This window comes from Podarcis liolepis (assembly GCF_965112155.1).
Source record: "Podarcis liolepis genome assembly, chromosome: 10".
In the NCBI taxonomy this organism is placed as follows: Eukaryota; Metazoa; Chordata; class Lepidosauria; order Squamata; family Lacertidae; genus Podarcis; species Podarcis liolepis.
Window position 1 is genome coordinate 27908793 of NC_139562.1, and position 25600 is coordinate 27934392.

The 25600-nt window shown below is 41.6% G+C and overlaps 1 protein-coding gene across 7 annotated transcripts in view; it reads right to left on the reverse strand.

Moving 5' to 3' along the window:
- Window positions 1–25600, reverse strand: part of MYH9 (myosin heavy chain 9) — an 83284-nt gene that overhangs the window by 21000 nt on the left and 36684 nt on the right. For all 7 annotated transcript variants that reach the window (XM_083462143.1, XM_083462141.1, XM_083462140.1 and 4 more), the window contains 13 exons: window positions 23218–23374; window positions 17240–17267; window positions 16705–16798; window positions 12201–12293; window positions 11386–11449; window positions 10312–10410; window positions 9396–9539; window positions 6868–6963; window positions 4250–4368; window positions 3809–3961; window positions 2666–2839; window positions 1992–2165; window positions 1322–1436 (listed from right to left, as the gene is read on the reverse strand). In XM_083462143.1, coding sequence (XP_083318269.1) covers window positions 1322–1436; window positions 1992–2165; window positions 2666–2839; window positions 3809–3961; window positions 4250–4368; window positions 6868–6963; window positions 9396–9539; window positions 10312–10410; window positions 11386–11449; window positions 12201–12293; window positions 16705–16798; window positions 17240–17267; window positions 23218–23374 — 1510 coding nt within the window. The remainder of the gene's footprint in view (window positions 1–1321; window positions 1437–1991; window positions 2166–2665; window positions 2840–3808; window positions 3962–4249; window positions 4369–6867; window positions 6964–9395; window positions 9540–10311; window positions 10411–11385; window positions 11450–12200; window positions 12294–16704; window positions 16799–17239; window positions 17268–23217; window positions 23375–25600) is intronic.

Sequence of the window (25600 nt, forward strand, 5' to 3'; positions counted from 1 at the left end):
CTCAAGCCAGCCACTGCTTCACATATCTCAATGAGCATGTGGCTGTCAAAAGCTCTTTCTCCCCTAAAAAAATAAGAGAAGACTCAAAGGAAGACCTTTAATATGTCAAAAAAGAGGACTGCATTAGAGACTGAAAGACAAGATCATTGCTAAGGGATAATGTACTTGTGCTTAAAAATATGATGCCTCACCCCCCTCAAAAAAACCAACAACAGTAGAGTCAAGACTGATGTAAAAACAAGTTGTGTTCCTGAATGGAATCTTAAGAAAAGCATTCGTAAAGTTGACTGGCAACTTCTCTTAAAATTGATGGCTAAACATCAGCAATCTGCACAGAGGCAGCAAAATGTGTAATTTCTCTGAACAGAAACTTCACCCAGGATGATTACCTGCATCCTTTGGATCAGTAACATTTATAGTTTTAACTTTAGCCACTGGAGAACCTAATTACTGCTCCTCATACACAAAAATATTCAGGTTAGAGCCACATATGGTCATCACTCCATATGGCACCACTAGCAATAAAATAATTTATACAGTAATTTTTTCTCAGAAGCCACCTACTAGGTCTATTTTTAAACAAAGACATTAGATAGCTATTTTTATGAATCACTAAAGCAGTACCATCCATGTGTTTTGTGTTGCTGTGCCTGTGTGATCACACCTTGTTAACAAGATCAGTTATTTTCCAAGCCCAAGAGGGTCTACTAGCAAAAAAGCAGAGGGACTGAATGAGACAGACAAGCAGGAATGGTAAAGGGGCAGATAAGATTTATTGGAAGCATTTCTTGCATGGCTCTAGAAGGAATCACACACGACACGACACCCGGGGTTTCTCAGTCACCTGGTTCTAGATGAAGAATAGGAAAGTGTTGATAGAAATAGGCTCTCTGAACGTTCTGCATCTCTGCAACAGAGACGTCAAAGAAAAACCCAAGAAAAGAGATAGTAACAGTGAGAGTCAAAGCAGATAATCCAGAGTGCAAGATACCTAATGGCACTGGAATAAGCAAAGAAATCCTTAGAGGCAATGCTTGGTTTCATCTCATTACATCCCATATTTGGATGTGGTAAAGTACAAGGAACATCGGTTTGAATGTTATTCTGGGATGCTGCCTGCCCCTGACATTTTGACCCTTTTCCAATCTCTCCTCAGTTCAGCAACAAGAGGAGGATAGTATTCAGAATAAAGCATACACAAGTTTTGGATCACACTGATCACTGTCATTTTAAGGGAGTGGAAAGCCCCTGTATATAAAGTGCTTGAAGATATTGGATAAGCACTCTTTAAGAAAAATATGCAAGAAATCTGGTTACATACCATCTTTCCACAGTTCAGAAACAAATTTATCAGAGGACTGGTGTAGCAGAGTAGCAATGTTGTCATTAAGGGGGTCCATGTTCTTCATCAGCCACTCATCAGCTTTGTAGTCAACCTAGAGAAGAAATTAATTCATTAATATTAGCTACAAAAGATTAACCTTGCCTCAGTATTGAGGAAAAAGAGGCAAAACTATGATTGTCCCACTCTTGAAATGGAACATGATTCTAGAGATACTGTACTAAGTGGTGAAGCTTAATTATAGCTTATTTGTATGATTTAACTCAGAGTAGATCACATAAGTCAATGGGCTTCAAGTCATGACAAACGTAAGTTACCAATCTCAGTGGGTCTATTCCAGCTATGACTTAGTTGGATACCACCAATGTGAATTATCCAGAGCACCTCAGAAGTGCTAGTCAACAAGTGCTTAATCTGCCACTGTGAGAAGAACGGAAAGGCTGGATCGGCAACAGTTCATGTGCCTTGCCATTAAATGGAAAGCCGTAGACTTTTATGGGAGCACACTGCTTCCTTTCCTAATGTGGAACTTGATCACTACATAGCTTTCACTAGCCTAAAACAAACCCTCAAATCAGCAGGACCTAAATTGTCCACAATTCAGTAGCACCTCTTTGCTTTTCTTTCTACTACAAATATAAGGGCTTACCTTGCCAGCATAGTGCATAATGCAGAAATCAGCTTTGTCTTTTAGCTGCTTTGGCTTCTGAAACTTGGGATGAGTGCCTTGCTCCTGCACCACCTTTTCCACAAAGCTTTTATCAGTAGCTTTGGGGAACCAGCATTCTTCATCCAGTAGGGCCAAGATGCCAGGAGGTCCAGCCTGTGTTAAAAAAAGAAAGCAGGTGGAAATCAGCACTGCTATAAAGATTCATGGTTTTGAACAAGAAAAGCGCACAAAATGAAATCTATCTATTGCTCTTAGCAAAGCAGCTTTCCAGACTGGCCATAAGCAGTCTCTAAAACTATCCCATTTCTTGCTCTTTTTATATACCATTTTTCATAAAAAGAATTCTACATTTAATGCGTTTTTGCAAGTTTATTCAAATTAAATTTATTATCTTTTATTTATAACCTGCCTGCCTTCCACCATGGAACCCAAGGCTGCTTACATGCTGTTCCCAGGCAGTTTCATACCTAGGGACTAACCATATTCAACTACCTCAGCTGCAGCAAGGTGGTGGCCTCGTATGCTCATAAGACCACACTTATGTAGATAAATTCAGCTTCTTAGCATAAATCAAGAGGTTTGTGCATGAGGGCCTTAAGCTCACTGCAATAACTGTTCTGTACTACCCAGGACACAATGCATGAGTCACTCACCGGTTTTTCTATAAGATCAATGCAGGGCTGCAGATCCAGGCCAAAGTCAATGAAGTTCCATTCTATGCCCTCACGCTGGTATTCTTCTTGCTCCAGGATGAACATGGTGTGATTGAAGAGCTGTTGCAGCTTCTCATTCGTGTAGTTAATGCACAGTTGTTCAAATGAGTTCAGCTAATTCCGGAAAAATAGAACAATGCAGGTCTAGGTGAATGCTGCCCACCAAACGGTTACCTATTTCTGAACCAACATTCAACTACAGTTTCTCCACTGCCTTATTTACTGAGATGGAGAATGCATCTTGTTAGGTGCTTAGCAGCACTCATTTGAGCATCAATTCTAAACTTGGAGCAGCAGACATCTGCTCTCCACTTAGCAGCAATCCTGCATGCCAATTCTTACTTTGCTGAAAGAAAGAGTATTTGACAGCAAACATTATATTAAGGTTATTTATTTTGTTCCAAAATCATTTTTAAACACAGTCATTTTGGATTTTTCAGGCATACCAAGACCATAATATTACATCTAACGCTGAAAACTAGGATGGGACCCTGAGTTTGCTCATGTTGGCTGAAGTGTCCCCTGAGGGGAGTTGCACTCATAATGCCCCCACCAGTAGATGGGGAAAACGAGAATTGCCAATTCCCATCCCATGCACCCCTTTCCCCCCCGGTCTAGAGGGTTGGGGGACCTCTGGGGTACAATAAGACACAGTGCAGGGAGGGGGGTGATCAGCACAAACCGCCTGTTCCTCTTTCTGCTAGAGGGATGCTCTGCTGGATCTTGGTCCAGCCCATGGAAGGAGACCTTCCATTTGTGGAACCCTAGTTAAGATCCAAGCCACAATCTTTCAGAAGAGGAGCTTACACTGGACTTTAAGAATGTCTCTAGCTTCTCTTCAAAAGAATTCTATTTTGTTCCTACTTGTTGCCTGGGGTCAATGAAAAATTATGTGATACGAGTACACTATGGTCCAGTACATCAAAGGTGGGCTCCCTTGACTTCCTTCCTGGTTGAGCCCTGGGATGAAACTGGAAGGACCACAGTTCAAGTGGAGGTTCTTAGCTGACATCCCTCCTTAAGCAACACTAATATCCAAACACAGTATGTTGGAATTTAAAAGTGTGGCTGCCCTTTACTTACCTCAAAGATTTCAAAGCCAGCAATGTCAAGGATTCCTATGAAAGATGCTCCTTGTCTCTTTGTCTTATCCAGTGCCTTGTTGATACGCATCACCAGCCAACGAAACATGCGCTCATAAGTGGCTTTAGCCAGAGCCTCAATGGCAAAGTCAGCCTTAAAAAAGGGGGTGAAAGTCACATGTACAACCCAAACCAGATGGCAAAAAACACTATCACAATTGTTAAATTTAAGGTTGCAGTGCCTGAATCATTAGGAACCCCATCAATTGTCAGAAAGTTAAACCTTTTGCAAATACTCGCCTCTACAAAACAACATGCAAGTGTCAGCCAATGCTACAGGGCTGGTACTACCATATAAAACCCTGAAGCAAGAAGAGAGGCAACTCAGTTCAAGAGAAATTCCCTCTTTACTGTCTTTGTTGCAAACCTGTACAAAACATACCTGCTCTTTAGTTTGAGCCTTTTGGACGTAGTCTCGTCCCACTTTGATGCGAGGGGTGAGAATCCCTCTGCTGAAGTCCGTCACATTGATACCCAGAAGGTGGGAAACTTTCTGAGCAGCTACAAGAGAGAAAGCCAAGTTTTAGTATTTGTTTCTTCCATTTGTTTCTTCCATTTTACTGTGAAAATGAGTATTTTTAAGTACACTGTTCTGCAGGGTGTCACATAAGGGAACCTAACAACTTTTCAAACACAGGGAAAGCTGAAACTGTTGCTTCTTTGTGTGCCACACAGATAGAGATACAGAGGGTTGATTACTGTTTTATGTATGCCACTCATTTGCTACAGAAACTCTAGGTTTAGTGCATGATCTGAAGGCAAAGTATGTAGCAGCTTGCTGAAACCAGGCAGGAAAAAGTCTGGTCACCGTCTGAATGAGAGATGCCTACCTACTAACCCTATGCACCTAGGAGTTCCACATTGAAAGAACAGTGAGATTTACATGCGATCATAAAATAGTTATTGGGTTTTCTGGGAAAGGATGGCAACAATCCCTGCCTGTTTTTGATTGACAGACTTGCACTACCAAATAAATATCTCAGTTACAAGCCTGATTACCAAGGCGTAAATCAGTTTAAGCACTAAATTCAGAGTTACTAAGAAAGGTGTGCTGATTTCTGAAGGTTTTTCAACAGCTTACACTTGGCTGCTTACAATTTCTTGCAGACTTGAGTACCTGCTGGTTGCTCCACCAATTCCATGAGCATTTATGAATGAAAGACTCCCTGATTCAGAGCTACACTTCCCCTCACCATTTAAGGCACTTGAGTTGTAGATGGCATCAGGTCTGGCTTACTGAGTCAAGGTTTTACTGCCCCTCTGGCTTGGCATCAAATTTCTAACATTTGGTGTTCAAATGCCAGAAACCATGATCACAGCAATTTCAAAACACACAAGCATCTGTCTCAGTCAGGGGTTTCACATTTGATATTAGAGGGCAAATTTAAACTAATTTGTTTCAGCCGTTGTCAGAGCTGCCCGAGGTCCCAGCTCACAAAGGACCAACGCCAGTTCATCTGTTATATACAAAAGTCTTTATTGAAGTTCAGTTTCGCTTTGACAGCCGCAGCGTGCAGCTCTACGTCTGAAACTCTAGACCGCCGAAGCTCCGTCTGAATCTCCTCCCCCCAGACACCAGTTTAAGACTCTAGCCTTGCTCCACCTCTTCCTTTGCTCTTTCCTCCTCTGGCCCCGCCTGTCAGCTGGGGTCTCGCCCTTCCTAGACTCTTCTGACGCTGAGTCCCCTGAGTCTTCCCCCTGCCTCCGGCGGGCTTTAGGACCTGGTTCCCAATCTGGGTTTTCTGCTGTCCCACGCGCCTGTACATTTGAACTTGGCGCGCGCGCCCAGCCCTCCTGACCGTTACACTGCTCCCGTCACTGCTTCCCCCTTCGGGGGGGCTAGCTGGACCTGACCTCCCCTCCGTTCCCCCACTCTCCGATAGAGGCGTGGTCAGCCCTGACTCATCTTCTCTCCCTGCTGGAAGAGACGCTGGCCCTGACACATGGGACTCCTCCCCCCCACTACGCTCTGGTGGAGAAGCTGGTCCTGATCTCCCGCTGCCGCTTTGGGAGTCCCCGCTGGCCCCTTGTTTCTGGTGTGTCTCCCCTGGGACCCCCCTTGCCCTGACCATCGGCGCCTCCTTCTGGGAATCTTCTGATTCGCTGGAGAAGCTCATGGAATCTCTCGGGTCACTGTCATACTCCCCTACGCTGCCCTCAGATTCTTCCCCTTCGCTCTCCATTTCCTCTCTCCCCTGTACCTCTGTACCTGAGCCCCTGACAGCCGTGAATTGGAAGCAGGTTCCATCACAACCCCACTCAAGTCCTAAATGCATGCCAGCTCCCATTACACAACTGGAACTCAGTTTCTGGCTGTTCCCTCATTCACCTTCTGCCTGGCACAAGAAAGTCTGTAATGCATACTTGTTCTAAAATATAGATGAGGAGAGATATTCACTCCTATAGATCAAGAATCAGTATCTAGTTTTGATGATCAACTTCCTGCAAGTGACCCAACCCCAAACCAGTCAAGTCTGTGTCACTGTAGTTAATCCCAATCATACACAGTTGATTGCTATCTATTAATTTTGTTGCCCATGTTCAGCTTTCCTCACCTTCTCGATGCCTTGTCTACTCTCTTCCTCCTATGTCCTCCATTTCTCTTCTGCATCTTTCCTTTCAGCTACCACCAACTGACGCTGCTCCCTCACTCTTTCCCTACATTCTACACCCCTTCCTTCACTTGTTCTGCGTTCTATAATGTAATAGCAACAGGCATTACATGTGCCTATTCACGGGTGGCTGCAATTAGACAGTGGATGACCCAATATTTACATGCAGATAATATGTTTGCCACCAGGAGGCAACAGCAGTTACCGAGGATATCCAGTTTACATCAAAAAGCCATCAAGGGTATTGCTGTGCTGCACACACTCACTAGAGTTCACTACAGTACATATTTCCACTCTCGTCTGACTTCATATGTGATGCCAACATTTTAAGAAGTGGGCTCTTCCACAAAGCAGCCCCGACTTCCAGCCCATGGGGGAATTTATTTACCTGTATTGTCTGGCATGGAGGCTTGGTCTGTATTGCGCTCCTTCTTGAAGACAATATTGCCAAGCTGAAGAACACCCGATATCACCTTCAACAGACCTAAAGAAAACACCCAAAAGTTACTACATGTCACTTAAGAAGCACACCAGGCACAGATGAACGACTGACCAATTGTTTCATTCCCACTAGCCTTTTTGGTATATCAGAGTTGCACAAATGGATCTGCAACAAAATGCTTCTGTTCACTGTCCCAGTCAGCCATGGCCTCCTCCACAATACTCCACACCATTTCTCCTCTTACCCAACAGCCAGTCTTCCATGTTTTCGGAGGGTCATCCACCTTTATTTTTTTATCTCAATATTTCTTGGTACTTCTACAAACCTTGGAATTTTCTAAGCCTTCCCAAACCTCCCTCTAGTACCTTTTTGGTTACACATTGTATTCATGTTAGATTTATATTCTGACCATACAGCCTACAAAACAATTACATGCATGCCTGATCAGAAATATAAGAAACAGTAATTCCTGGAAAAGGCAAGATGGCTCAAAAGAGGCATCTGAGCCTTAAGTTGGACGTTATTATCATCCAGCTCATGCGTCCCACAAGTCAAGGAAAATAATTTTAAAAAAGAAAAAATCTTACAACCTGTGACATTTCAGAAAATGTATCATTTCTGCTACCAAATACTGAAAGGCATCAGTATTTGGTAGCAGAATGTGTAATACAAAGAGACTGACACATTTTGCCTAACAGATTTATTATGAAAGAGGAGAGTGGATGTTACTATAATAGCATTTATTAGTCTTTTTTCACAAGTGACCCAAAGCAGCTTACAAAATAAAACATTTGGGTCCACTCATAAAAGGTCCAGGAGGAGCACTGATATTGTATATACAATGACATTTATAAAATGACCTTTTAATCTTCCAAGCTTCTAAAGCACAAAGTAATAGCACTAACATTGCGTGGCAATGCCAGCACTGAAGCAGGTAGACTCCAGAGTCACCTACAATTAAGTTACCCCAAAACATTGAGTCCAGTGCTGTATTGACAGATGCAGACAGTCACTATGCCCTGTCTCCTGTGATGCCACATCTGCAGTCAGGTATGTCTTACAGGCAGGGACCTTGGTGCACTAAGGATTCTGACACTCAGGATACAGTACTACGTTACAGGACCTGCAAGTTTACTATGAACCATGCTGCTGTCTCCAATCAATGAGGGCTACTGACTTGCCTGTTCTTCATGAGTTAAGAGCCTATGGGAGGATCACAGACTTCGCCCCAAACAACACAATGGGGAGAGTATCATGATTAAATATTAGCTGTGGAAAAAATGGGCCTGCAGATACTCTACTCTTTCAAAGTCAAGCATCTCATTTTAGGTTTCAGTACCCCTGTGGGGCTTGTCTATTTCTGGCTAAACATCCCAAGCTCCAAACTTCCAAGCTAAGGCAACCTATATAAGTTATTCCAAAAACACAGATATGATTTCCTACTGTATGTTTGCTCCATAAGATGGACCAACTTCTCCAGCCAAAAAGTTACTTTTTATTCAATTTAAACAAACATGTTTTAAAGAGGTTTAAAGCCTTGAGCCTAAAATCAGACTTTCAAACCACCTGCCTTCCAGATGTGGGATCTTCACATGCTTAATACTGTATAGTATTTAATGCGTTCAGCAGCTGAAACAGGGAAGGAGGAGCATTTTTTCATCACTCAATTATGTTGAATGGTTTATTTAAATTTTAAGGTTCATTATTGTTTCACAAGATGTGTATCTCTTTAAAGGCCAGAGTAAATATCATGACCTAGTTTTACAGCTGTGAAACAGCATAGCAGGTGCTGTTAAGCTGTGTTAATTAAGCTGTGTCAGCAATTGGGTATAGTATATAAAGAGCAGCGTGTACCTCTCTTAGTACCCTGGTGAATGGGTCTATGGATGGGTCATAGTTATAGATTGGATGTAAAAGGAGTTTTTGCTTTTGTAATTAAAGCCAAGCAAAAGATATTTTTGTGTATCTTCATTGTTTCCTGAATGTGTGGTCTCCCCAGCACGCTTTCTGCAGCGCAATTAATCTGCTAAATACACAACAAATTACACATCTAAAAACCTTTACACTGGATGTTCATCCACAACACAAAGCAGTAGGAGCAGCTGTTTTAACCAAGCTTGCAAATAAGGTGGAAAGAAAGCTGGGCAGCTTGAAATGTAGGCTGGCAAGCTTCTTGCTTGTGTGTGTGTGTGTGTGTGTGTGTGTGTGTGTGTGTGAGAGAGAGAGAGAGAGAGAGAGAGAGAGAGAGAGAGAGAGAGATTGTCCTTTTGAAACCTCTCTTTGCAGAAAAAGGGTACTTGCCAAAATTAACCTGAATGCAGGGAAAGGCCACTATCTAACATCCCCAGATAGGCACATGCAGATCACTAATTTAACAACTCAAAGTATCCAGGTGCTTAGGGATTTCACTGTTATTTAGCAATCTTCACCACAACCCAGTTGCACATCTAAAGCCCTTTTTAGAAGCTTCATACCAATCTGCTCTTCATCTGGAATGCCCATGATCCTCATTGCCTCCATCGTCTCTTGAAACATGTCCTTGTCCTGCTGACCCGGGATTGTAACGTGCCCATTTGAAAGGAAGCGGTATTTGTTGTAGGGCTCCAACAGCAAGTCATCTAAAGAGGCAATAAAGTTTAAACATTAGTGCATAACTTCAGGGTTAACATTCAGGGCAAGTAGCAAGGCTTATAGGACAAGTCTGACAACTCAAATATACAACAACTCAGTATTAAGGATGCCTGCATTAGGCCTCCTATATTAAACCCTAGGCTAAGTATTCTTGCATTCCAGCAATTGCTAGATCTTCAACATTAAGCAGAAGCTTAATGTTGTTTCCATCTGAAAAGGTCACGTGAAACTTTTTTTCTTTTCGTTCCTTATCTAGAGATCTAAACACTGCTCTGCCGATAGTTATGCAACAGTAGTAAACAGGTAAGAACTATCCCGCCCCCACAAAAAATGGTTAGTTGGGTTAACTTCAATTAAATGGTTGTCTAACTTCAATAACCCATTTGGTACAACACTTACGGAAAAAGCAGCAGAACCAGCATACTTACAAAAACAGTGACTCCCTGTTGCCTATATTCTCACCCGTAAATCATGTGAAGGGCAATTACTTGCTGCAAGTTCAGTAAATTCTTTTGCAGTATTCTAAGAGTGCTGTTAACACTCCTAACCTGATGTTTCTCATGTCCTTAATTAACTCAGTACAGCCTTCAGATAAGGAAATGTTGACATTGTTTGAGACTGACAAAGCTAAATCAGTCTTGGGGGAACAAAGACTATACAAGAGGAAAGGGTTAAAAAAAGACAGAATGCCTGTGCAAAGCAGTTCGAAAGAGACTACCAGTAAACTAGGAGTCTATAATTTAAGCACCAAGTACTCACTCTTCAGGTGTTCCCCTGCCCCGGTCAGCAAGTAATAGAAGATGTGGAATGTTCGTTCTTCTTTGGCCTGACGTATTGCTCTTGATTTCTCCAACAGATCTTTGGTAAGTTAAGGGAGAAAAAACAACGACCCATGTCTACATAAATTCTATGTATACGGATTCTCAGGTAGCTTGGCATCTTTCTCAGACCCAAACTGGGCAAGTTGTCTTTGCAAAAACCTCTCACATTCAGGAATTAAGTCTCTATACTTTGAATGCTCGACTTCTGTTCATATTATCCTCTCCTTCTGTCACCATACTACTAAAGAAAAGGATACATAAAAGACTTTTCAAAAACAAAGTACAGTGGTACCTCAGGTTACATACGCTTCAGGTTACATACGCTTCAGGTTACACACGCCACTAAGCCAGAAATAGTGCTTCAGGTTAAGAACTTTGCTTCAGGATAAGAACAGAAATCGGGCTCCGGCAGCGCGGTGGCAGCGGGAGGCCCCATTAGCTAAAGTTAAGGTTAAGAACAGTTTCAGGTTAAGAACAGACCTCCAGAACGAACTAAGTACTTAACCCGAGGTACCACTGTAACCCAGTCTGCATGAACTTTAAGTGTGCAGGAGTTTGGCAGAACAGAATAAAGGGTTTTGGGGGGAGGATGCAAAGAGTTGTTATTTCGGACTCAATGAGGTATGCTTAAAAGGCAGCTCATGTATTGCGGTACTCTGCCAGATTGAGGCTTCTGCCCTAGCGTGGCTCTCAGCAGCAGAGCCCATAGTGCACGTGAGTTAACGCAAATGTTCACAAATGGTGTATTAGTGTTGAACTGGATCACAAGTACTTCAGGAAGAGATCTTATTTTAAATGTAGCTATAAGATCACTACTCATACGCACTTCAATCGAAGGTTGCCAAGCTCTTCTGAAAATATTATCGTCTTCATAAAAGGCAAGTTGCTTCTTCAAAGTACAACTTCAAAACACTATCCGCCCACACCTTTTCTTAAGCCAAGATGCCTGTGTGCTCTCCTCCTCCCCCCACTTTAGTTGTTATTTGGATTTCCCTATCTGTGGGAAGGATACAGGTCTCAATATTGGCTCCTACAATGTAGCCATTTACATCGAAGTTGATTCTGATGAACTTTCCCTGAAAGAAGAAAGAAAACAAGAACTCTTAGCCGACTACACATATGGTAAATGTGGGATATACAGCTGCTATTCTAGATTTCTATATAAAACTCAGGCTCATTCTACAGAACAGCCAAGGAACTTGATAACGGGATACTCCTACAAGCATTAAGTGATTCATAAATTAGATGGATCTCAGTAGAGGACCAGGACCTAGGACATCTGCCGCCTCAGATGCCACTTGTGGTGAAGGCAGGGAAAATGTAATTTTAAATAGGCCACTTTGGCTTCTATTCATTTCCAGGCGCTACATGGCACAGAGTATTCAATGTCTAATACCACACCATTATAGCTTCAGTTTCCTTTTAAAATAAATGTTTCAAATCATTCTTAAAAAGGATATTTTACACAGTAAACAGCTAAGTATATTTGATTTTTTGTTTATGAAGATGTAGTTATGTAATTTTTTTGTGTATGTTGTAAGCTGCCTTGAGCATGGTTTTAACTTTGGAATGGCAGCATACAAATAAAAGGTTTGATATTGCTAACTATATCAGAGGCAATCAAGGTTTAGGATGACTCACACATATAGTATTAATACGAATTTGTGGATAATCTGCTTGCCCCAAATACCCTTCAAATGCGGACAAAGTGAAGTTTGCATTCAGAACTACATCCAAGGCCAAACAGCTAAAACCACATTCAACTATATCCTTCCCCTGCCCCCCAAACTTCAAATGCATAATTCAAGTAAGGAGGCAGATACTCACAAATCTTGAAGAGTTGTCATTCTTAACTGTTTTGGCATTTCCAAAGGCCTCCAAGATGGGGTTGGCCTGTAGTAGCTGCCTCTCAAGCTCCCCCTGGAGTCAGGAAATCAGACATGAAAATTACTTTCAACCCATTCATTTAGAAGGCGATATATTTTGTCAACTCCTGGCTCCAAACTCTTATTTCCATAAGTAGCACTGTGTAGATTGTTGGGAGATGTATGCCTTAAGGAATACACTTCCTTAAGGGTAAACTAATCGCATCAAAAGAAAAATCTCTCCATCCAGTAAACTCAGAGAAACCAAACCTGCTGCCTTTAAGGTTTATATTATGGGTAGGCAAACTAAGGCCCGGGGAGCCGGATCTGGCCCAATCGCCTTCTGAATCCAGCCCGCGGATGGTCTGGGAATCAGCGTGTTTTTACATGAGTAGAATGTGTGCTTTTATTTTAAATGCATCTCTGGGTTATTTGTGGGGCATAGGAATTTATTCTTGCTTTGTTTTTCAAAATATAGTCCAGCCCCCCACAAGGTCTGAGGGACAGTGCACCGGCCCCCGGCTGAAAAAGTTTGCTGACCCCTGGTTTATATGAATACATAGCTGCTGAAAAACTGTTCCATTTTTGCAGACCTAAGATCACACTGCATCAACTTGTCCTCCTATTCCAGCTTTCCATGTTTCTGAACTTGCTTTCCCCTGGACTTTAGTACCTCCCAGAGCTCAGATACACAACTCTTCAGTTTCCATATAGCACCAAATCTGCTGCTGGTGCTACAACAGTTGCAGTGTAAACTTGACAGTTTTGCTCACTCAGCTGAATGCAGGGCTAAGAAAGGGGCCTTTACTCAACTGTTGCTTTGGGTTTTCTGTAAGTGATCCAACTTCACATACATTTAGAAAAGCTCTGAACTCTGCTGTCCGTTGTGCAGCTTGGTACCACAACAACAGCAGCAGCAACAACATTTATTCATGGTGACAGAGGGCTGTTGGGCCATGGGAATAGATTCTGGCTAAGACAGCTGCTATCCATCACAGACCACCCCATCAGCTGTGGAGAAGGAAGCAAAGCCTCAGATGGGTGCCGAAAAGTTTATTTTGCCAGCAATGTAGAATTTCCTCTATTGTCACACATGTATGTGTGCTAGGAAGGCCTCTGCCCCCCCCCCCCCGCACAATTCTCCGTTTGATCCTGCAGTGGAGTCCTAATCCTTTGTTTGTTACTGCAATCTGTTGCTATGGAAATGAGTGATGTCACAAACTGAAACACTACAACTTCAGCGCAGGGTCAAGATCTGAAGAAAAGCTATGTTTAGAGGAAGCAGCAGCAGCTTAAATATTCCAGTGCAGGACTCCGGGGCTAAAAATGTAGCTATAAGGAGCAATGGTTGCTTTGAGTGTTTTTCTGCAGACAACAGTAATTCATTGCACCTTTTTCACTAGAAAAATGGGGGGGGGTTAAGAAGAGACACAAATGGGTTGGAGCCAGCCACAGAAGGAAGGGAGAGGCTGTTTTAGAGACCCAAAGAAGCACAAACTATTGTAGCTCCCTATATGAACTTAACCAGTGAAAAATTTAGGAAAGGAATTGGCTACCTAGATGACAGTAAGATTAGGAAAACCTAGAGCTTCCAAATGCATTTGAAACAAGACGTTGCAATGCATACTCGTCCCCAAATAGGAGTGCTGTTTCTTTTCCCCAACTATGACTACTGTGCATGCTCAGTCCTCAATGGGTTGTTTGGGGGATTGTCCCCATAAGGCTGCGGGCGTTGATTAAGACTGCTGTTGTACTTCTGCAAATATGAGACTCCCTCAATCCAATACCACTATCTTGTTTCTCAGCAGTCCCATTTTAGTTCAATTTCTGCCAGCACTCACCACCAACAATTCTTAGTAGAGGGAATGACTGCATATTGTGATCAAGTAATATACAATGTCCTTTTTCTGAAATATCTGATTCATGAGTTAGGGTCTGTTATCCTACTAAATACTAGGATACTATTTCCCACCAAGAAGAGATCAGGAACATAACTTAAGGTGTCATTGTAGAGTACCACAGAACCAAGGAAATCCCATACCCTATGCAATTTCTTCATTTGATCACACAGTGAGGGACATATGAGCCCAAAACCTGTTTCTGGACACAATCCCAGGAGGGAAATAATGTCCTAACAGGTCCTCAATATGGGTTGCTAATATTTATTTTTCTTCAGTTGCAGCCTGAACTTTTTCATTCTTTTTTGTGTGTCGCATAGCCAATTTAATCATGCATGTCACTACAGCCACAGATTCTGTTCCATTTGGCCACAGTGTGGGTGTGAGCCTTTCATCGTTTCAGAAAAACTTGCATAAAGAGTATCTTCACAATTTTCCCACACAGCAGCTCCAAATACTTCCTCCAGGAAAGAATCCAGGAACAGTATCACCCTTGGGAGTCTTCAGATATTTGATGTCTGGTCCGGAAAAGGCTTTTAAAGATTTCCACCCCTCTACTCATGACTAAAGCCAGCTGAAGCAGATCTCAGAAGGGATTCAGAATGAGAAGAGACAGTTTGAACTAATTGTCCCACCTTGGAACTAACCAGCCGATCTGCTGAAACAGCAGATCATGCCAACCTCCTCCTCCAGCAATGCTGCTGCTGAGAAACTTTAGCAAATACCAAATGCTGTGGACAGCTTTGCTTGAAAGCACTACGGTGCTAAGAATTTCAATTGCAAAGTGAAAAGTTTGCCCAAGCTGTGGTTTTAAAACTCTGCAATCTAAAGCCTAGCACTATTAATACATAAAGCCGGGTGCATGTCATATCCAGCCATCCTTTAACATAACTTTCCTGATCAACAGGCCTGTCTCCTGACCCTGGAAACTATCACAAATATTGATTCTAAGCATGTCTTGGGGGGGAATCAAAACTCTCCTAAATAAGCCATTAATAATTGTTAATTCCTACTCAAAAGCATGGGTGGAAAGATTGGTTGTGCTAGTTAGATTTAAACATCAACACACACAACATAAAAAAGTTCTATGTCTGCTTCAGGCTTCTAAAAGCAATACAGTACTTTGACTAATCTTAAAAAAAACCCCAAAAGGACTTCAAGTTAAAGCTGGGGGAAGGGCTCCAAAATTGTTACACTGGGGGCTGATGATTGCCACCTTATATCCTAGGTTTTGATAGCACTGCGACAGAATATACATGCTTTCAGATCCCTAAATCCTAACACAGAAATGTTTTTTGTGCCTGTTCTAAGTATTCTCACTGACAGTCTATTGGAACAGCTGTCATCTCTCAAAAGGTTTGGCATACAGAAGACTATCTTGGTTTGCTTCCAAAAGCCACTCATTAGAATGTGCGCACACGCACACACACCATGCAGAGATATTTTGAGAGCTAACCCTATGGACACACAGCATGCCAGTACATTAAAGAATCAAAACCCAAGATTTTATGTAGCAACAGGGAATACACTTGGCATCTGGGTTTCATTATAATGTTTACAAGATAACTAGCATTTCCTCATGTGTTTAACTCGGGCAAAGAGCTCTGAGCTGGAACATCCAGCCTGTGCCGGGGCAGTTTCTTCATGACCTTTCCCAGCATCCTGCACCGCAGCAAGTACGCTGGATGGGTTGAGGAGAGTGGAGAAAGTCAGCTGGCTCTGTCTAGCCAGAATACCATGGATACCAGATACCCTCTTTGGAACAGCACAGAGTATCTGTGTCACTGCGCAGAATGCCTCTTGGTGCACATGGGAAATTCTATTCAGACAGACCTAAAGTGAGAATTGCTAATAGGTTTTGACTATACGTGAGAAAGTGTCATGAGGTAAACTGTAGTCTCTCATTCGGGACGTCTCGGGAGGAAGAAAGCTGTGTGATTCAAACTGTGAACTGATAGTGGCAAAAAGTGACATTGGTGGGAGTGAAAAGCTGCTATAAGTCACACAGTAGAGCAACACACACATTCCTGGTGCAGATCGTGCAGTAAACGTGCAGCTCACCTATGAAGTCCCAACTGATGAGTTCGGACATAATCCATCAAGAGAAGGGAGGAAAAATAAATGAGACAATATTTCATAGATACCCTCCTTAGCACAAAAGACACACACTGTCAGAGTCTTTTTGGTTACTACCTATAACAGAAAAGTGATGTGACAGTTTCTTCATTGCAAATGAAAGGCGGGGCAGCCACAACTCCAGGAGAAGAGGTGGTCAAGTAGTTTTAAACTGACGCTACAATAAGGAGGCAGATGGTACCTCCCTGCCAGTAGGTGAATGCCCTGCCACATACAGCGGTCATTTAGACACAATTCAACATCTACTGCCACTTCACTGAACTCAGTGAACACAAGTCAGGAGCACAATATTAGCCAGTCTCACATAAAATTCGGGACCATTCACATTACTACAAAGCATCAGTCAGTACTAAATTATCTCCCATAAAGAGGTCAGCTTGTGTTTGCAGTTGAAATAGCAGAGCAAATTCCTATTAGAATACAGAAACTTACTTGATCCTTCTTGCTCTTGTGTGATGAAGCAACATGAGCCAGATACTGAATGACCTTCTTGGTGTTTTCTGTCTTACCAGCTCCAGATTCACCTCTGCAAAAGACAAAGCATTATCAGGATATATTTGCAAACATTTACCTCTCTTTAGCAACTTTCTAAAATACTGTTTTCAGGAGCCTAGTCCACACATTTCCCTAAATGTCTTGCTAGCTTGTATATGGTGAACAAGGTTACCACAATACCTATCAGGTTGCTTTCTTAACTACCAGTTCTCCAAGCATTTACACTTGATATGCTTCCACTAGGGGGGCCTATAACATCTTCTCCTGGTCTTTATCTGCCCTTATCTTTTTCTAGTGAGACTTGGTAAACATGTGAAAAAGTATGCACACACCTGCCTTTCAAAGTATTAGTTAGACCCGGAGAGATTAAAGTTTCACAGTAAAACCACTCCTGTGAGTCAACTACATTTTAAAAAGCTGCTTAAACTGCCAAGAACTATATCAGCAATGGGGAAATTATGCAAATACTTACGTGCAAAGAATGGCCTGATCCTCTCGATCTGAAATTAAGAAGCAAACAAAAGACGATCAGATTCAGGCCAAGGTCACCTTTATTCCATCTCACTGCCTCTTAAGCAAAGTTGCATAGTCTCAGGCCTCTTGGCAAATCTCTTCAACATAGCCTGCACCTCTGTTGTTGTATTTTCTTGCACATACACCCCCAGCAGATTCAACAAAATGCAATGGAGGGGTGGGGTCTTAAAGGGTAGCCTCAATGCCTGTATTGCCCTTATTCAAGTAAAACGGTATGACTGGGATTACTGATAAACAAATTCTGCCTATTTTCACAGCCACCATGTTATCTACAGAACTCCTGCTCTCGGTGTGGTATGCGCAGAAAAAAATTCCAAATAGTTGGGAGAACCATATCACTTGTTTTATACTCTCCTACATGTATAACTAAAATTCCTTTTTGTGTCAGGTAAGATTAGGTGACATAACTTAACCAAGCATGCAAGCCAGAGTTCTTTGCTAATATAGAGCCATATCCAATAGCAATTTTTTTTACCTGATTTTTTTACCACTGCTACAGGAATCAAAGAAAATGAAGAGCTGGGATTCAGGGTTAGTAGTTCAGCTACTCATATACAGTGCATTTTATATGGTGCTTAGCTACATACAGAGGGTGATCTCCTACTAAGTCATATTCTGAGTAGAGCCACTGAAATAAACTGACTTGGTACTGAAGTTTATTGATTTCAGTGTGTCTGCTCAGAGCATGACTTAGTTGGAGATCACCCAAATTAATTAATGACCAGTTAGATTACTCCACTAGCATAAATGTGCCTTGCAAGGTAAGTGACAAGTTTTTGGACTCTCTACCAGTTCATAAGAGCATACGAGTTGAAGGATTCTCAACAGTTAATGGGCTCTGCATGACTGGGCATTGATTCATTTGCACATAGCCCCAGGAGGTGTATTCAGTAACACAGACAACTGGGTGGTTCTGTATCATGCAGGCAATTCCAGGAAGGCAGTTGTTTCTCTGAATAATGATGGCACTTTTTAAAAGAAGCTACAGGTGCTTAAAGTACACTGTCTCTGTATCCAAACATCAATTCATGCCTCATTACTATAGGGGGAAGCCAAATAGAGAACGCCTGCAGTAGCCCTATGCATCTTGAGTCATAACCAGCCGTCCTTTTGCCTACAGTAGGAGCCATTCTACTTCCATTCCAGCCTGCAGGAAGAAACATAACTCAGCAGCTGACCAATTAGCCTGAAATTCCTTGTGGGAAAAGTAGTGCCTTCATCCCTATAGAATTTGATGCATTAGCAGGCAAACTAGTCAGGAAAAACCCCCACGTGTGGCAGCAACCCCCCCTCCCCCTCTATTGTCAGCTGCAGGTTGGTTAGTCACCTCCTCCTTAAGCTTTAAAGAATGTACCTGCACAAGTACAGGCAAGTCACATGGCAAGTATGCAGACACTACCATAAAAGGAAATAGGCCCCTTTGGAGGAGGGGGGCGAGGAGGAGGAGAGAATTTTCCCAGCCTAGTAGAGCAGTCATCACTGGGATAGCTGGAATTCTTCTGCCTGAGAAGTGCCGCATGGTATCCTACTTCCTGTTGCTCAACTCTTAGAACAAACAGACTTCCCTCCCCCAAAACAGTAAGCTAACGCATACACAGAAAAAGCTGCACAATTGCACAATGATACAGCAGCTATGTTATGTTTTAGAATATTATATTTTCCGTTCAATCTGGGCTCTATTATGCTCATGAGATTATCCTACAGATTAAATGTGTTTGTACTGTCAGATAAATATTTTTCATTATTTTATGTAAACTGCTTAGAATTTTTTCTTTCTTGATCATTATTATGTGATCTGTAAGTTTCGATAAATAAAATAAATACAACAGAGGCACCCATTTCAAAACTGACTGTCCAGAAGGATATTGGGTGCTCCTCCTGGGGAGTATGCAAGTGTTCAGATAGCCTAGATTTGTTTTGCTGGGGGAGGGAGGTGAGAAAGGAAGAAGGAAAATAAATGTAACCAAATGCTCATTTATAAGATAATTAAAGAAGGAGTCTACATCTGCTTTACAGGCCCAGATATGTATCTTTTGACTATGCTTTTAATAAGTAACGCATTAGTCTATAGCACTGGCTCTGTATTTCAGAGCAGTTATTCAGTAAGCAGCTGTCTTATGAGCTGTACAAATTTTGTTCAATATTTATTATCAAGCCTGGTCTTTAACACTTAAGAAGCAATACAGATTTTAAAGAGGCAAAATTATTATTTATTCCAGAGAGATGGGCTGTTACAGCAATGCACAAGTTTGTAGACTAACAGGATTATTGTGGTACAATCTCTCATTGACTAGAGTCCATCTTATGAGATGCTTGGCTTGGAAGCATTTGATGCAAACTGCTTCATCATGCAAATTTAAATATAGTTTTATGTATCTGTGGAATCCTTGTAGCTGGAAAAAAATAGAAGAGTTCTGTAGCAGAAGTGTCAAAATAATAGTAGTTATTACATGCTTCCCAAGTACATGCATTTGAGGTGTTCTAATTGCCCAAGAGGAGATTATATTTTGAACTCTGGGGAGGGTGGGGATAAGAAGAGAAAATGTTAACATGCTGCTTAGTGCTTCACAACTCAGTTACAGAACATCCTAACAGGCCTTTATCACCCACTTCCTCTGCATGAGCAACTCTGAGTTGAGTCTGTTTTTAACTCCATAAAAGGAGAACATAGCACTCACACTACGGTGACATCATCTCTCAAGCCAAGAGGAAGCAGAGCTAAAAAGGCAAAAGGTTTGATCCCTGCTTATAGCTGATTCATTAACACAGGCAGTTTGACTATTGCTAAAGAGCAAAGCCTACCTCCTAACTACTGAAAAAGATAGTTTCCCCCATCTCTATGGTTTATCATCAGAAATATTTAGGCATCACAGCTAAGACCTGTAACTGCATTTAAGGCACTGTAATTAACAGTAGTAGTAGTAGTAGTACCCCGCCCATCTGACTGGATGGATATAGAACATGAATTATCATACATCTCATCAGCTATCTTGCCTCCTTTGATTTTACAGTGCTCTTTTTGTAACACATTTTCCATCTCAACACTGGAAAAAGCCTCAGGGGGTACTTCACTTGTCTTTTAAAATTTTGGAAATGAGGTGGATGATACAGTAGGGAACAGAGCACCAAGAGGTTAAGAAGTTGGTCAATAATAATGTTCTGAGTAATACTCTGACTTGTCGGAACTAAAAGACTAATAAAAGGTTTTGGAGAAGTTTAGAATCCAAAAGTGGTTACAGAAACCTTGATTCAATTAAAATTCAACAGTTGGGCAATTAACTTTTATGGGGACCAAATATGTCACAAAATCATGGGAACAAGCTTTTGAATTTTCTACAACACTTCGAGGGGCAGGTAGGAGAAAGATGGGAGAATTGGCTTGATGTTATAGTCAAAAGGTCAGCATCTAGATTCAAGACTTGATTCGCTTCATCTTTGCTAGGTACTAGGATATACTTGGGATTCTGGGACAAAACAATACTGGCTGACCCCCAATTTGGGAAACAAAGTCCAGTAGTTACCCCAACCTTTCTGCATCTTTAAGCAAACAATACAGGTTCTTTCACTTTTTAAATCTTACTCAACTCGTTGCATGAGATTTCAAGAGGAAACCTTTTGAGTGCATGTACTTCTAGGATAAAATACGCAAACTTGCATCTGTTCTTGTCAGATGGACCTTACCATTAACAGATGAAATGTCTTCTTCACACCTCCCACTATGTTAACTGGAGACAATTAGAACATGACCAAAGCAGAATTTTAAGAGGAACTAATTTCATTTCCCACTAAATTAATTTACAGCAAGAATCAGTTTCACATACAAAGAGAGTCCCTTAAAAAACACTATCTCATTCCTTCCTGTCTGCATCATAAAAAAATTGCTCTTTTATATTCTGTGGGTTTAATTTGGTTGGGGGAAAACAGCTGTTAATCATGAGACACCAAGACGACTAAGAATGTTAGAACTCCACTCCTATTGGAAGGCTTGTCTAAACCAACTGCCTTTTTTGTCATCTACCTTGCCATCTAGAGACATGCAATATGAATCAGCATGTAGTGACATTCAAATTTTACCTTTTTCTTTTAAAAATGTAGATTCCACTGGCATAATTTGCAGCAAATGTAAAGATGTATGCAAAAGTCAACCATGACAATGTCAGCATCAGCCGAGGTGTTGTGTTTTTTTCCTCGACAGCCTTAGTAGCCCTTGTTCATATTAAATATGTTTTCCTATCATTTCCGTATTGATAAAATATAATCAAACTTGTCGGTATGATAAAATATAATCAGACTTACAAAAAAAGATAGTATTTCGAGAAGGAAAATTGTGAAGGCATGAGCTATTTCCAACATGGAGCCTATTTGCCCTGGTTATCATTGTTGGGAAATTGACCTCCACACTCTTAAAGGCAAGCTGACAGAATCATTTCCCTCTCTTAAGTACATTTAAGAGAAATGCTGGTGGGGTTATATGAAAGTCATGGCCTTTAACAAAATAAAGACCCAGTTGTTGTTTTTTTAAACCTCCCTTTGTGAATCAGAGTCCAGAACAAAAGATTTAGCATAAACAAGACTTGATTCAAAAGGGACATGGAATGCTACACTAAGCAAGCCAGACTAGACTTGACTAACAAATAGTACATTCTTGGCCCCAACTTCTGAAATATGTAAACATTATGGGTTTCACACAGAAGATTTAACATTTAACAGATATTGGAGGGAGGGGGGAGAGAGGAAGTCTTCAGCTTTAAGTCTCAGCCACAAGGCTATTGAATGAGACCTAAAGATCACCAAGAACCCTCCCTGATTCCCCAAAATGGCAGAATCCTACATACTACATTATCCCAAGCTTGCAATGCAACAAGGAGAAGCAAACAAAAGCCTGTGGTAGTGGGCTTGCAAGGAAGACTGTTGTACATATTCCAGTTTGTCATAATTTATTGGGTTTGTTCAAGCCACCTATAAAAGGTACTCTGGCTCCACTGTTACTTATTTACATACTGGAGCAGCAGTTCAGCCTCATAAAAGGATACTGACTGGCTGTTTCCTCATTCTCATACACACACAAGCAAACTGATGAAGGACACCTTGATGCCTATCTTGATGCCTTCTTGAATCCATTGCAACCTACATTAACACCCAAGGTCCTAGCAAATCCAGAGTTCAGACGCAGCCATGCATATATATACCTGACTTCTATGCCCCTCCCTCTGCCAGCTGATTTGGCCTGGGGCAGGGAGTTTCATCACTATATGGGCTGCCAAAAGAGATGCCAGTTCCAAAAAGAGGCAGTGACACACAGTCTGGCCGCATTACAAAAAGGTTAAGAAACTTGGGTATTAGTTGAAACCAAGCAAGCCCCTGCTCCTCCTCTGCAGGCTGCCAATTAGCATGCCCTAAACCAAGTGCTGGAATCTAACCAATTAACATGCAGGTCTTTCTGCTTCACCAGCTCAGGGAAATAACTGCACCCCCATGCTGAGAATGGGTCAGAGACATCAGCTTGCCATGCTTTTTTAAGAAGTGCTCAAAACCATGAAAGATTTCCTGCCTGTTAGACTTTGAATAGAGTCTAGGGCACAAACAGCTAATCCTGAATGCCTCTGGTTCTTGCAGAGCACTGTGGCCTTTCATCTTCTGTGCTCAATACAGATTCCTCCCATACCACTGGCTGCTGCATCAAGCCTCCCCCACGGATTAGGCAGAACTGAAAGCAACGGAGGAATGCTGCTTTCCAGAGACCAGAAGATTGACTGGAATCAAAAGTTGCACTGCAGCAGACCTCCACCCGAACATGAAGCTTTCATATTGTATGCCTATGAACATTTGACATTTCAAAAGTGGCAACTCTACAAGAGCCTACTCATCTGAGCATAGCCACTGCCATGGCCAGAATATATTTTAAAATGTACCTACCTTGCATCATACTCCTGTAGGCAGTGTCTGTAATAGCGTATATGTGAGGGGGCATCTCATGTCTCTTTTTGCCTTTGTACATATCCACAATTTCTTCTGAGTAGATAGGCAGGTTCTTGTAGGGATTTATGACAACACAGAACAGGCCTGAGTAGGTCTGCAAAATGGAATTTAAGAAGAATTTAGAGGCATCCGTGGTTTTACAGTTTCATCGGCTCCACATATCCTGCCTCCCATCCCCCCAACTCACAAGAGTGGTAACAATAATCGCATACTGAAAATTTACTTGGGCTGCCATAATTGCCTTCCATTACCAGAGATTTTGAACTAACAATCACATCTGTCATTTACTTTGAATATGGCTATTCATCTTTGATGACTGAAACATGCATTTTACTTTGCATTATTATTCACTGTTTATAGCTCTACAGTACACAAAAATGAGTGGCATTTTAGCAAAACTTAGGCAATAGGTATCTTTCGACACTAGCTCAGTGCCAGCATGGAGCAGAACAAAAGATTCACATATATTAACAAAGCTCTATTTCAGAGTTGTACATATCCTGCACCAGATTTTAAAATCCATTCTATTGCCTGCACTTTATGTGCAAACTTGTGCATACTTAATTTTGCTAGCCACAGAATTTGTGGGGGTGGCAGAGATGAGAACCTACAGCTACCACTAAAGTCCAAGCAATACTTGCATTCAGGATTTAATGAAGCATTGCCCACACATTTCCAAACCTCTCTAAGCCTTACAACTACAACTTTTTTAAAACATTAAAGCACCTGAGGTTTGCAGTGGCACCATTACAAAAGGTTCCCCAAGACTGTCAGTAGGAAGCTTTGAATTCCTCTTTGTGTGCTTGTTTTCCCCAAGGTTGTAAGTGCAAAAACGTTTTGGCTGGCCACAGTTATATACACTAATCCTGCCCCTACCACCTCAGAGGGATGAGAGCTCATCCCAGACATTGTATGGCATCCAAGATGTCTGGAAGCAGCAACACTTCTCAGTGCTTCCAACTGCAGCGAGACACCAGAGATGAGCTCCTGTTCCTCTCAACGTCTGTACCCACCAGGTTAGGATACTCTGCCGCAAAGTATATTTGAAGAACTGCCTCCTTCTCTGCCCCCTCTACTAAACTCATGGTCCAAGCAAAGTAAAGTAGCTAAGAAGATCAGCCTCCTTGCTGACCTTTCCAGATGCAAGTGGGACAGCAAATATGGAAGCAGATGCCCCACTTCACTTAATACTTCTTAATGTTAGAAAGGCAGAATTGTAGGCAACCACCATTTTCCGTTGCATTTCCTCAAGTATAAATGGCTCAGCTAGGAAACAAAGATATGAGCATGGTCTAAGTGTCAGCAGCCAGCTGCAGCTCTTTGACATGCGCAACTCAAAATTGACACTTGGATATTTACAAGTGAGGAAACTTCTGCAAGAAACAAATATAAGCCTCCAGTTGATAGTGGTCATCATATTGTGGCTTGTATAAAACAGTCTTTTGATCACAGGGAACAGTAGAGAATACAAAGCAATTACAAAACTAGGAGGAGTTACGCAATTTGCCAACTCTTTGTTCTGTGTTCTTGTTTTAAATGTTTCTATAAAAAATGAAGCTCTCTAATAAAAATTGGCACCCCAAGGGTGTTCAGGAAATACACATTAGTTGTCGTTTAAGCCATGAGAGCTTGGAAAAAACTCAACTGGAAGAGTAACCATTTTATACTAGAAATCTAACTGAACTGGAGATCCAACAGCAAAAGTGTAGAGTAGAAAAAATCTGATTTCAAAAAGACTAGTTATAAGAGGAGCTTCTCCCAAGCGACAAATGCAAAATTATTGAACAAGTCCACGGAAGACATAGCACTGATCTGAATGGGCTTTGTCTCTGTTCAAGCACCTCAAGGACTCCAACTCTAAGTCACTTACTCAGAGGGCTGCACCACAGTAAGAGATTAAAGCTGTTTCTCTTAAAAATTTTGTCCTGAAACAGGCACCTCTGTCATAGGACACTGAACCAGAGCGTTTTAGTTGCACTTATCCTTGCTGAGAATATCTATCCATTTCCTGTAAATGATCCAAAAGCTGCATTAGCCCACAGGAAAAAAATACCAAGTTTACAGGGGTGAGGGCTTAAATATGTAAACTTTCACCAGACTGGCAGTGTTAAGAATACATTGGGGACTTTAATGTGGAGGGAAGGAGGGCACCTACCTCAATGACCTGTTTAGCTGTTTATTTGTTTTTTACTTGTGGAATCCTGACTGTATTTTTGAATATAACTGTTAGCTCTACTTTTTTAATGTTGAGTATATTTTGTTTTGTTGCTGTTTTAATTGTGCACCTCTTGTATTTGATTTTCATTTGCAATGTTTTCTG